Below are 11,136 nucleotides of genomic sequence, written 5' to 3'. Positions count from 1 at the left end.
TGGAAGTCGTGGGCAAAGAGATGAACTGCGCGGTAGGCGTGGGCGTGGCACCAGACCAGGCACCAGGAGAGGGGGACCCTTTTTTCGCTTCTCACTTTCCTCCACTTTCTCTTTCTGACTTGTACCACAGTAGGATGAATTGTACGAATGCCACAGGTAGGTACTGCGTACATTTGTGATGTGTCCTCACGGCGCGCGCGCTCCCACCTGTCAACTTGGACCCAAATCGGCGGACGGGGGGGCACGAAACATGCGATTTGGCGTCAAAAGAGGCAGAAAACGGACGAGGGCGGGCATGAGGAGATTGAGTGTGACTCGTTGCGCAGAGGGAACCGCCCACTAACAAGGCCCGGCGAGCTCCCTTCACACCCCTCCCTGGTGGGATGAGCAGGCAACGCAGGCTGGCAGCACCTTCAACCCCCACTGCCCAAGAGGATAGCCGCCACAGTCGAGATTCACCAATCAAGAGCCCAGAAGAGTGAGATTGATGGCTTCTGACCAATGGACGCCGAGACAAAGTAAGCAGACGGGTGAATCTGGTGCAATCTGACGGGAGGAAGGTGGGAGTGAAAACGTACGATTCGAGGCCTGTGGCTGTGCTAAATCATCATACGGACGGGTGGGCGTTGGTGGTCCGGAACCTGAAAGGGCGGACGGGTCCCTGTGGACGGACGAAGTACATACATACACAGTAGACATGTATCCCGTAAGGTAGGCTGGGCTGACCATTTTTAGCCACGGCGCATCATCTGGTTCGTCGGCCTGGCCCTTGAACTTTGAAAGGCCCCTCCATCTAGATCCAGAAGAGCTTGCCAACGGAAAGAAAGTGTGACTGGATATGGCTGGATGCCGTTGCTGATCCTTTTGGCGTGGATTTGGTACGTAGTCGCCGTTGGGTACGAAGTACGGAGCATGTGTGGGATAATGATCTGTTTGTTAGCTGTTGATGGATATTGCAGAGCGTTGGGATCTCGCCAGAGTGAGGTCCTGTCCATTGTCAAACTGCTCACTTTGGGGCATTGCCATTTCGGCCCTCGCAAGAGACACGACGACATTTTGCTTCAAGATGATAATCTAGCAAGAGTGACGACGGGGAGAGGGGCAGATTCCTTTGACTCTTACCAAGATACGTCACTGCTTGCGTGCTAGAGATGGGGAATGAGCAAGCAAGAGTGACACCAGCCACAACCCACAACAGGTACGGATACCTACGCAGTATGCCAGGATCTTTCATGATTGGCCGGGGTTCACGACCAAGGCAGCTCCAAGTTTGCAAAACACGATCCACGGTCAATAACGGTCCACCCGTGGCCGAACCGACCCTCGCAGGGCAGAGGCAAGAGATCCCGAAGTGGTTGCCGGGACTTGGCTAACTATCCGTTTACCGTACGGTACATTACTACGGGCAATATGCCCTCTGCTGCCATGCTAGGTACTCCATCAGGCCCAAGAGAGGCAGGCAATAGCACTGTGGATCGGCCGCTTCGGGTCGGAGCTCCTCCCGACTTCTGCTCCGACTTCCTTTCCCGACGGGATGCCCAAAGGAAGCAACCATCTGCCAAGTTTGAGGTCTCAGGATTGGTCTTTGGGCTTTCCTAGCCTGGCACCGCGCGAGAAGCTACGTGAAGGTTGCGGCAGGTGAGCTCCAAGGCTGCCTGATTGTGGACCGGTATGCCTACTTTGGAAGTAGGTATCCAAGGACCAACAGTCGTGTGTAGGTTTCGTGAAGGACAGAGAAACCCGCCCGGCCTCACTGGCTGGAGCTCCACGTTCCGAACCGTGGGGGTCCGAAGCTTCTGCTGCTGCTGCCCCGCGACAGCGAGACTGACCAGCAGCCTGCACTGCAGGCCTTCTTCAAAACCTTAACGCTCCAGCGGTGCGGTACTCACACGACCAAGCTCCAGCTAGGCAAGCTGTAACTCCTCCTGCTGTGCCGATTGGAGCTGCCGGAAACCATCTTCTTCTGTCTTGTGGCTCTCGGTACGCGGAACATTCGAAACTGTAAGATGTACCGTATGTCCGTACTTCCGGCAATTATTTCCCGCGTGTTTACACTACGTCTGCACCCTCTCCGGATGGGACGACGTTCGTCCCAGTCTGAGGAGCCGGGACTGAGGATGCGACATGGGTGAGGTACCTTGGTGAGGTGTGGGTTTTCCGATGGCTCTAGATGCACACACTCTCTCTCTCATTCCTCTGGGCTCTGGCGGCTGAGAAATGCTGACCAGCTTCGTGTTGGCTGAAACGTTGATTGTAAATCACAAAAGGGCAGAACGCGGCACGCCATTCTGTGTGGAATCGCAGAATGGTCAGCATGTGGACATTTGTAATGTGCCAGACAGGCTGACTGTTGTAGTGGTAAGGCGAGCTGCATGACTGGTCGAGAAGAAAACTTCGAGTCCACCCGCTGGCTCGCAAAATTGTTTGTTTGATGCAGAAGCTTTGGGGAGGGCGACGAATGTCATTTGTTTGAGATGGCTGAACAATTGACCAGTTTCGAGGAAGAAGTTCGTCTGCCAGTTGTGGTGCGAATACCTGCTCTGGTGACTACTTAGCTTGGTGGGGTGAATCTTGCCCTACTTATTTTGAGTTTAGGCCAGGAAAGACATGAACATCCGATATGGTGTAGTGGCCAACATGATGCCCTCTCATCTCAGTGAGAGGTTAGGCATAGCCCCGAGTTCGATTCTCGGTTTCGGAATTCTTTTGCCATTTTCACGTACTATGTTGTTGTTGAGCGTGATCTTGACTTATTTTTCATCTTCATGTTGTCAACTTGACATTATTTTGCTATTATTCGCCCGAATGAGCGTTTTTTTTTTTGTCGGTGCTGCACTGCCATTGTGCGATGCCCTCGCATTGTCCTACAACGCTGGGTACGTGCGCTCTTGACAGATAGACATCTTTGATGACATACAACAACAAGATGCAATTTACGCACAGCTCTCTGCTAGCACTTACTTGTCAAAGTTAAGCAGCCGCCCGTCAGTGGTTACCTTTCCTAGCAGCGCCGTCACAGAGTTAGCCTCACTTGTCACCGCAATCCTCAGGTCTGCCGAGGCGATCGTTGGTAGATATAATATGAAATGTCATAGCTTAACAGCCTAACAGATCCCGCGGGGCGCCAACGATGGCGCACTTCCGTCGTTTCAAAAGATGATGGCTGGGCGCCATCTCACACCTCATTCGGGGAAGATGGTCTTTCTATCTCTACTTTTGGATGTGGTGGTTGTGTATAACTCGACCATCTTATTGCGAGATTGCGTCGGTGAGTCGTCAGCGGAGGGGAAGGATTTACTTCCGGCTCACCGTCCGTCCACAGACGAACCTGGGGTAGACAAAAGCCCAGAGTCTGTGAGTGTGGTGGTGTTGGTTAGCTTCGGTCGCAAACTCGCAAGCAGTTGCCCCAAACATGCGCAAGCATAGCGAATGCCAACGTTCCATTTGCAATGATTCCCAATGATCAGAGACGTTTCGTTCTAGATTCACTGATTCGTTCATTCATCACTCTCCTTTCCAACTGGGGTCGCTTTGAAGGGGAGACTCGGAGAGGAGCCAAACGTTCGGGGGGCAGTGATGGCGACGGCCGCAGTGGGCGGCGGAGACAGTAGGAGATTTGAGGGTTGAAAGGAAAGCCGGCCGAGTCTATGCCATTACGACATTGGGGCGTCGCGCAAAAGTCGCACGCGCACTTGGCGTTTAATTGAATCTGGGGCCCTAGTTGGAGCTGAAGCAAGCCCGAACGGTACGAATGGGAGTCTCCCAGCATCCCAACCTTTCCGATCGAAAGTGAAGGGGGGAAGGGGGTTCATCTTTAATCGACTTTAATGACCTCTGCTCGTGGACTCAATGCGCAGAGTGAGGCTGTGAGGGAAGCACGAGGTGAGGGTGGGGAGGAGGAATGGGCAAAAGCCTACTACTCCTGGGATGAGGGCCAGGATGAGGCAACTTGTGTTGAAGAGGAAGAAAAGCTGTTGGCTTGTAACTTATAGGTGCCCGACATATGGTTCGACGGGCATTTTTCGCCAGACTTTTTCTAGCGCTGCACACTTAATGCTTCTCGAGTTCTCAGCCCCCTTGAGAGAGGGACGTTGTTGAAACAGGCAGACCCCAGATGCGGTGGCATGGGGCTACGTCGGACGCATGAAAGTGTGAGTGGTGCCTGGCTCGCCTTCACATTTCACGGCCTCGATGGGTCTTTTGGGACTTTGGGTTGAATGGAGAGGACCAGATAGGATGGGGGCGAGGGGGATACGCGGTAGGGATGGTTGGATCTTGGGTGGATGAGAAGCCCGGGTTGACCGTTCCAGGCCTTGAATGGTTCTTTTCCTGTGGGTTGAGTGAGGGCTCCTCTGCATAAGGGATCGAGACAATCGCAGCTTGGTGACGCCGTGATGGACTGGAGGATGCTTCATGAAGGGATGCCAGTCCCTTTTGAAAATGTTTCAATCTTAGGGCAATAATCCGCAAAAGACTCATCCGTGAGAGGCATAGATAAGAGAGTTCCAGCCACGCGTGCCGTGGTCGAAAGCCCATCGGTTTGCAGGTGTCTAGAAGAGCCAGAGCCAAAGCCAAAGCCAAAGCCAGAAGAGAACAAGCCGATTTCTGAAGATGGAAAATGCAGAGTGCCATGGCGGCCTCTGATTGGTCTCGTCTGTAACAAGACCAGCCGTCCACCGGCAATGCTTCCCCCCTTCCTGGTTCCTTTTTATTGTGGATTTTGAGGTGCTTCAAGTCTTCCTCCCCCCTGCACCTTTAGTGTTGAGTTTGACTGTAAGGTATGCAGCCCTGGCGAACATGCGCAGAAACCGTCCTTCCCCCCCTTGTCCGCCCCCTTCTCGGCCGCCGTTTCCTCCAAGAGACATGCCGGTAGTTGGATGTGCTTCTATGCCCTTCATGACAGTAGTCACGAGGGCTTTACGTCTGAAACGGCAATGGGAACTGTTGGCATCCAATCGTGTCCGTCCCAACTCGGCCTGAACTAATTCCACCTAATTACATCTTGCGGATACTCTCACCAACGCCGCCGCCGCCGCCGCCGTAGCTCCCGGATCGACGTACATCGTCCCTCTCTCTTCCATGGGCTGCAAGTCTTAGTTCGCTGCCGCCGCCGACGCCTCTTGATTTCCCTTTCCGAGGGGAAGAAACATACTCAGGCGTATTCGTCAAAGTCCCGTCGATGAGTTGCAATCGTTTGGCAGGCCAAGCCAGCATTGACCGAGATTCGGATTTTCCACGTCCCTCAAACGTCGAGAAACAAAGACATTGTCAGACACGGCCGGCACTAGACAAGACACGTCAAAGATATCAATGCTTTCTTCTCTGTCCCTTCTTCGTCTGTTCTACCCACTCTCCTCTTGGTCCCAGATTATCGGATCCTCTAGCTTTGCCCTCGACTCACACTATGACCCGTGAGCTCATCAAAGCTCAGCCACCCCTATTGCCAATTACCCAGCACGGTCAACGATATGGCTCTGCGGGCTTTGCTTTCTCTGCTTTTCCCTCTCTTGTCATCTAATCCACGAACTGTCCGCAGAAGAGGGAATATGGCTGAGTCGCTCACCACGCGCGAGGGCTGCCATCTCATCTTGCATCTCAAAGCATCTGCATCCAACATCCCTGGTTGCTCTCGTCATGCTCCGACGTCGTCACCCCTCCATCTTCGGGCATTATACAGCCCCATGTCACATCTCCCTCAAGTCTCCCCCTCCTCCTCCATCCACACACCGTGACCCATCCCGCTAGTCGTCCTCGATTTGCGCTGTGGCTCATCCTTCCGCATCAGAATAGAGGCCTGAGAAGTCTCAAATCCCTTCCTACGCCGAAGGGAAACAGGGTCCCTCCCCTGCTCATGATCTGCCCATGCCCTTAGTCCAATAATCGGTCACCCTGCTTCCTCCACCTACGCTTCTGTGCCCTTGCTTGTTAGGGCCGCCTCTCCCGCAAGAGGCCCGCCGTCCGAGTCTGAGAGGTCGGACGGGCAAGAGAAGGAGAGTACAGAGAGGCTAAGAGAGTCCTCTGACATATACAAGACGATCGCAAGCCCTGGCGCTCTGCCATGGATGCCTTTTTCCCTTCCTCCTTCCGCCCCCTTCACCAAACGTGTCAGTTGCACGTCACTCTAAAACTCTATTCTGTTTTGTCTTTACTGTTCTAGACGAGACGAAAAAGAATCTGCTGCAAAAGAACCAGGCCTACACTCCTTCGGTCTTCCTTCTGCTGCTGCTGACGCCTCTGCCTCATCCCGCACTGACCGGCTTCTACTAACTATACCATACTACACCTTATCCATATTGGCAATTCCTTCAATATTCTTCTTCTTCTTCTTTTTCTTCTTCATTAATCTCTTCATGTCCATGTGCCGCGCGAACGAATCTGCGCTGCTGTCCTCCACGAGGTCATGGAAGTTGTAATTCCACCCAGAGATCATGGGCCGTCCTACAGATATGTATGGGACGACGAAGGACAGGTCGAGAGGATAGAAAGGTTGGACCATTCCAGCACACCCTCTTTACAGAATCTTGAGAGTTAAGTTTGTACGGTCAACTAACGCAACTCTCTCACCTCAGAGTTCGCTTCCAAGAAAACAATGAACAGAGAGACAGTACAGTGAGCAGGCAAACGGTGCAATGGCCTTTTCTCCGTCACCAGAGCTCCGCTTCCGATGTCGCCTCGTCGAGGCCTTTTACTGGCTTCACGGGGAGCTACCCGGACCCGCAAAGTTTTCCACCAAAAGAACCAAAAGAACCGACTCGAAGAGCGACGTGGGCGCCGGGGAAGCGCAACTCGACGGCCACGATTCTGGAAAATATCGTCCCGGACTACATCATCAACTACATCAGGGGAGAGACGCCCGAGACCATGGCGCAGCGGAGAGAGGAACGCAAGAGGCAGACGGAGAGCCCAGACACGTTGGAGGCACAGGCCGCCGCGGCGAATCACGCGGCCGCGCAAGGATTTTACGATGAGGCGACCACGGATCGACCGTCGACGGGCGAGAACGAGATTGGGGATCTCGAGCGGATGCTGCCGCCGCCGGACGAGAAGCGCGGAGGCGGAGGTACCTTTAGCAGGATGAAGTCGGGCTGGAGGGCCGGCATCGCGTTGAACATCATCATCGGCTTCGCCATTCTCATCGTCGCCATCGTGTGTCTCGTCCTCGCGCTCGTCGTCGTCGGCATGATCAGGGGCGAGAGCATAATCTTCAAAGGCTCCTGCGCGACGGCCGAACAGCTCAAGATTGGCCTCTTTGTCGCCATCAACGTCATCACCATTGTGCTGCTGTCGGCGGCCAATTACGTCTTCCAGGTCCTGAGCAGTCCCACGCGCATCGAGATTGAGATGGCGCACGACGGGAGGCGGTGGCTCGACCTCGGGATCCCTTCTTTTAGAAACCTGTGTTTCGTATCGAAACCGCGGGTTGTCATGACGGCCATCATTATGCTGGCGGCCGTCAGTACCCAAGTAATGTATGCGCGCGCTGCTGCTGTTGTTGCTGAGAGCATGATTCCCTTCACCAGATCTGACAGGCGTTGACTTTTTCACTAGTTATAATGCTGTAATCTTTTCAACGCAACCTGGCTACGCGCACCAGGTGGTTTTCGTCACACAAGAGTTTCTCGCCTCGGGCCAGTTCAGCAACGCCTCAGAAACGAACGCCGGCGGTCTCTCCAGAGGCGACATCCTCGACCTCCAAGACCGGGCGTCCCGGAACCAGCTTACCAACTTCACAAACGCCGAGTGCGCAAGGGAATTTAGCGGCGTCTACCAAAGCGACTTCACCGCCGTCGTCCTGGTGACGGACGTCATCGCTCCCAGCAACGCCCTCGTCCAGACCCAAAAGTCTGGGTCCTCCCTCGCCCCCTTCATCGTTAACCCGTCCAACCCAACAAAGATCAAGATCAACAGCTCCTCGGTCGACTACTGCCTCGCCCGCCCCGAGGACCGCAACCCCTGCACTGTCGTCCTCAACGGCTCCCTCCTCGGCGTCATCGCCATCCTCAACCTCGTCTCCGTCTCCGCCATAGGCGCCGTCTACTTCTTCACCGGCTTCGAGCCCCTCGTCACCCTCGGCGACGCCCTGGCCTCCTTCATCTCCCAGCCCGACCACACCACCCGCGGCATCTGCCTCCTCGACAAGACGGACGTCAAACAGGGCCGCTGGGGCTACCGCGAGGCAAAATACTGGACCTCGCGCGACCACTTCTGGTTCCAGACCCCCGGCCTGACCCTCTGGACCTTTTGGCTCATCACCTGGGCCACGCCAGCGGCGCTCGCCGCCGCCGCGCTCGCCATCTCCCTCGGAAAAGACTCGTCCTCCTCCCTCGGCGCCTTCGGCAGCGCCCTCCCCCACGAGCTCTACCCCCTTCCTAACGGCGGCGCCCGCGCCGGAGTAGCCATCGTCGCCGCCCTCCCTCACCTCCTCCTCGCCGCCCTCTACCTCTCCACAAACGCCCTCCTCTCCTCCTACTACCTCTCCCACGAGCTAAGCCAGTACGCCCTCCCGGGCATCTCCCTCCCCCTCCGCGTCAGCTCCGGCCGGCCCCGCGGCACCCAGACAACAAGTCTCTACCTCACCCTCCCCCGCCCCCTATCCTGGCTCCTCCTCGCCCTTTTCGCGGCGCTCAGCCTCGTCCTGAGCAACGCCGTGCCCATGGTTTCCGTCGACATGCGGCCCGCCACGCGCGACGACAAGTTCCCCATGCCCATCAACGGCGTCGGCTTCAGCGGCGTGGGCCTGCTCGCGTTCCTGGCGCTCCTCGTCGTCGTCGCGGCGCTGGTGCTGGGCTTGGGTCTCCGGCGCGCGGACCCGTCGCCCACGAGCGTCGACGGGGAGAAGGCGGGGAACCCGCTCGTGCTGCAGGGCGGCGGGTGTTCCGCCGTGATTACCTCGCGGTGTCACCGCCCGCCGAGCGACGTCGGCGCCGCGTATAGCAACGTCGCGTGGGGTGTCGTTGACCAGGATCCCGAGACTACGTTTGGGCATGCTACGTTTTCGAGCCAGGGTGTGAGCGTCTTGGATCCTGCCAAGGGGTATGCTTGATTCTTGATTTGCTTCCTTGCTTCGGTTACGTTTGTCTGCACATTGTTTTATTCATTTCCCGTTCAGCTGTACATATTTCTCTTTCGGGCTCTACAGTACCCCTTGTCATGAGTTGGGTTCACGAGTGCTCTTGCTGTTTTCTTGTTTCGAAAAAAAGTTCTGCATCTAGGAAAGGCATTGTAATGGTGTTAATTAGGGAAGTCAGTGTGTGTATTATTGTTTTTATGGTGGAAATGGAGAACAGGGTTGATGTATAGAGATGGGAAACGAAACGGGTGACGACTGATATCATTATCTCGACCAAATGGATGGATGGGACAGGTACGGGACTGGATTGGACAATCGTAGGGGAACGGTTATTGTAGTACGTTTATACCCTAGTGTTTTGCTTTGGCTGGTCAGGGAAACCAGGGACTCGAGAATATACAGAAGAAAGCCTCTGGATGAGACTTGAGTTGAATTAAAAGAAGTTCTGGAACACAATTGGGCCGTGTCGCCATGTTGATCTGTAATTCTGTCTCCCTGTGTATGGAAAGTTGTCTGTCGGCGTTCCTCTCAAAGACGAATGCTCTGTGTTGTCAGATAGCTTTGATAACGGCTGAAGTATACCAACTGGTCGTAAGACGCTATCTGGGACCGGCCACATCAAGTGTCAAAGCAGTTACTCGCAACGGAAGCAATCATTTAAAATGGCAAGACATTGTATTCTTGATCTGTGACTGTATCTATATCTAATGATGTGGAAGATAGTTTATCAACTTCTCTTTACACCATTGAATCTCTAATCCAAGCCAAACCTTGTAACCGAAGCCAACGCCAGAGTATCCGAACCATTATTCTCTGAAAGCAAATTCGCACGCTATGCAGCAGTCGTCTTCAAACACAGAAACGACTTGACGATAAACAAATGAGAAGAGGATTACCCCTTGGCATGACGCCTAAGCGAAGACGGGAGCAATGTTGGCCTTCTCGATACTGGGCGTAGCAACGCTGAACACCTCGGGCCACAAAAACATCTTCTCTTCGGCAGGCGTGATGGCAACGAGCTTGGGGATCGCCGTCTTGCTCGACATGCGTCTCCACATGTTGGCGCGCGGGTTGAAGGCGGCAGGCATACCCTTTCCACCCGTCTTCTTGTCGTCCTCGTCGCGGATGCGCTGGATCTCGGTCTGGATGTCGGCAAAGGTATCAAAGGGGATGTAACCAATCGAGTTCTCGACGCAGTACTCCTCCAGACGCAGGCCGCGGCGCGCAAAGAGCACGTCGGCCTGGCGCGCGGCGGGCAGGTCGGACACACCGTCGCCGATGAAGACGATGAGGGGAATGGTGCCGTCCTCGCACGCCATCTCGGCCTGCTCGCGGGCCTCACCCATGGAGAGGGCCTTGTCGTGGCCGAGCTCGTTGTCGTGGCGCCAGATGGGCTTCCACGCGGACCCGTCGTCGGTGATCTCGGCCTCGTTGGCAACGATGTCAATGTGCGCGGAGGCGTCCTCGCCGAGGAAGGTGTCGAGGACGCGGCGGAGGATGGGCTTGAGGCCGGCGGAGATGACGTTGAAGGGAATCTCGTTGGCGATGCAGTACTTGTGGAACTCCTGGAAGGCCGGGTCGATCTCGAGCTTCTTCTCCATCACCTCAAAGCCGTCGTCAAAGGGGACGTTGAGGGAGCCCCACATCTCCTCGGATACGTCGCGGAAGGAGCGCTCGCCGGACTTGATTTGCTCGTCGAGGATCTCGCGCTGCTGCGAGCCGCAGCCGTGGGCGTCAAAGAGGATGTGGCCGGTGTCCTGCATGAAGATCGTTCCGTCAAAGTCTGGAGGACTCGGTGTTAGCAAGTTGTGAGATTCAGGGGTGAATAGAGGTGATCTTACCTGAGAAGCAGATGATCTTGCGCTTCTTGTTCTGCGAAGCAGGCAGGCCAGACTCGGCGGCAGCCTTGACTGTTGAGGGAGAGATGGCGATGGGCATCGTGACGGTTGGAGGATTGTGTATGCTTTGGTTGTGTCAAGATATGGGGATACACTGGCACTAGGAGACGTATTTGTAGACTCGAACAGATACACAAACAAAGGTTAGATATTTAGGAATTAAAGTTG

The 11,136-nt window shown here is 55.1% G+C and overlaps 4 protein-coding genes across 4 annotated transcripts; 2 read left to right on the top strand and 2 right to left on the bottom strand.

The window, feature by feature from the left end:
* The first annotated feature begins 2,491 nt into the window (after positions 1 to 2,491).
* Positions 2,492 to 3,024, top strand: BDZ83DRAFT_103013 (uncharacterized protein). The gene has a single exon (XM_060501042.1). It carries the CDS (start codon positions 2,608 to 2,610, stop codon positions 2,890 to 2,892), a length of 285 nt encoding a protein of 94 aa, XP_060368873.1. The 5' UTR covers positions 2,492 to 2,607; the 3' UTR covers positions 2,893 to 3,024.
* Positions 3,025 to 4,004: 980 nt separating this feature from the next.
* BDZ83DRAFT_608282 (uncharacterized protein) lies at positions 4,005 to 4,488 on the bottom strand. The gene has a single exon (XM_060507469.1). It carries the CDS (start codon positions 4,477 to 4,479, stop codon positions 4,174 to 4,176), a length of 306 nt encoding a protein of 101 aa, XP_060368872.1. The 5' UTR covers positions 4,480 to 4,488; the 3' UTR covers positions 4,005 to 4,173.
* Positions 4,489 to 6,086: 1,598 nt separating this feature from the next.
* Positions 6,087 to 9,102, top strand: BDZ83DRAFT_102946 (uncharacterized protein). Its single transcript, XM_060501041.1, has 3 exons — positions 6,087 to 6,486; positions 6,570 to 7,469; positions 7,549 to 9,102. Exons 1-3 carry the CDS (start codon positions 6,401 to 6,403, stop codon positions 9,041 to 9,043), a joined length of 2,481 nt encoding a protein of 826 aa, XP_060368871.1. The 5' UTR covers positions 6,087 to 6,400; the 3' UTR covers positions 9,044 to 9,102.
* Positions 9,103 to 9,981: 879 nt separating this feature from the next.
* On the bottom strand, positions 9,982 to 11,008 carry BDZ83DRAFT_569809 (2,3-diketo-5-methylthio-1-phosphopentane phosphatase; the record flags this gene model as incomplete). The annotated part of the gene is made up of 2 exons (XM_060504234.1): positions 9,982 to 10,853; positions 10,912 to 11,008. 2 exons carry the CDS (start codon positions 11,006 to 11,008, stop codon positions 9,982 to 9,984), a joined length of 969 nt encoding a protein of 322 aa, XP_060368870.1.
* Between the last annotated feature and the right edge of the window lie 128 nt (positions 11,009 to 11,136).

This window comes from Colletotrichum acutatum (assembly GCF_030867785.1).
Source record: "Colletotrichum acutatum strain CBS 112980 chromosome Unknown BDZ83scaffold_15, whole genome shotgun sequence".
Classification (NCBI taxonomy): Eukaryota; Fungi; Ascomycota; class Sordariomycetes; order Glomerellales; family Glomerellaceae; genus Colletotrichum; species Colletotrichum acutatum.
The sequence above is the reverse complement of the archived record's forward strand: the minus strand, read 5'-3'. Positions and strand labels throughout refer to the sequence as shown.

What these genes read in the sequence shown, in the direction of transcription:
- BDZ83DRAFT_103013 (XM_060501042.1), top strand. Translation starts at nt 2,608, where the DNA reads ATGAACATCCGATATGGTGTAGTGGCCAACATGATGCCCTCTCATCTC.
- BDZ83DRAFT_608282 (XM_060507469.1), bottom strand. Translation starts at nt 4,479, where the DNA reads ATGAGTCTTTTGCGGATTATTGCCCTAAGATTGAAACATTTTCAAAAG.
- BDZ83DRAFT_102946 (XM_060501041.1), top strand. Translation starts at nt 6,401, where the DNA reads ATGGAAGTTGTAATTCCACCCAGAGATCATGGGCCGTCCTACAGATAT. An exon ending in CAGGTCGAGAGGATAGAAAG is followed by an intron (nt 6,487 to 6,569) that starts GTTGGACCATTC and finishes CTCTCACCTCAG; the next exon opens with AGTTCGCTTCCAAGAAAACA. An exon ending in GCCGTCAGTACCCAAGTAAT is followed by an intron (nt 7,470 to 7,548) that starts GTATGCGCGCGC and finishes CTTTTTCACTAG; the next exon opens with TTATAATGCTGTAATCTTTT.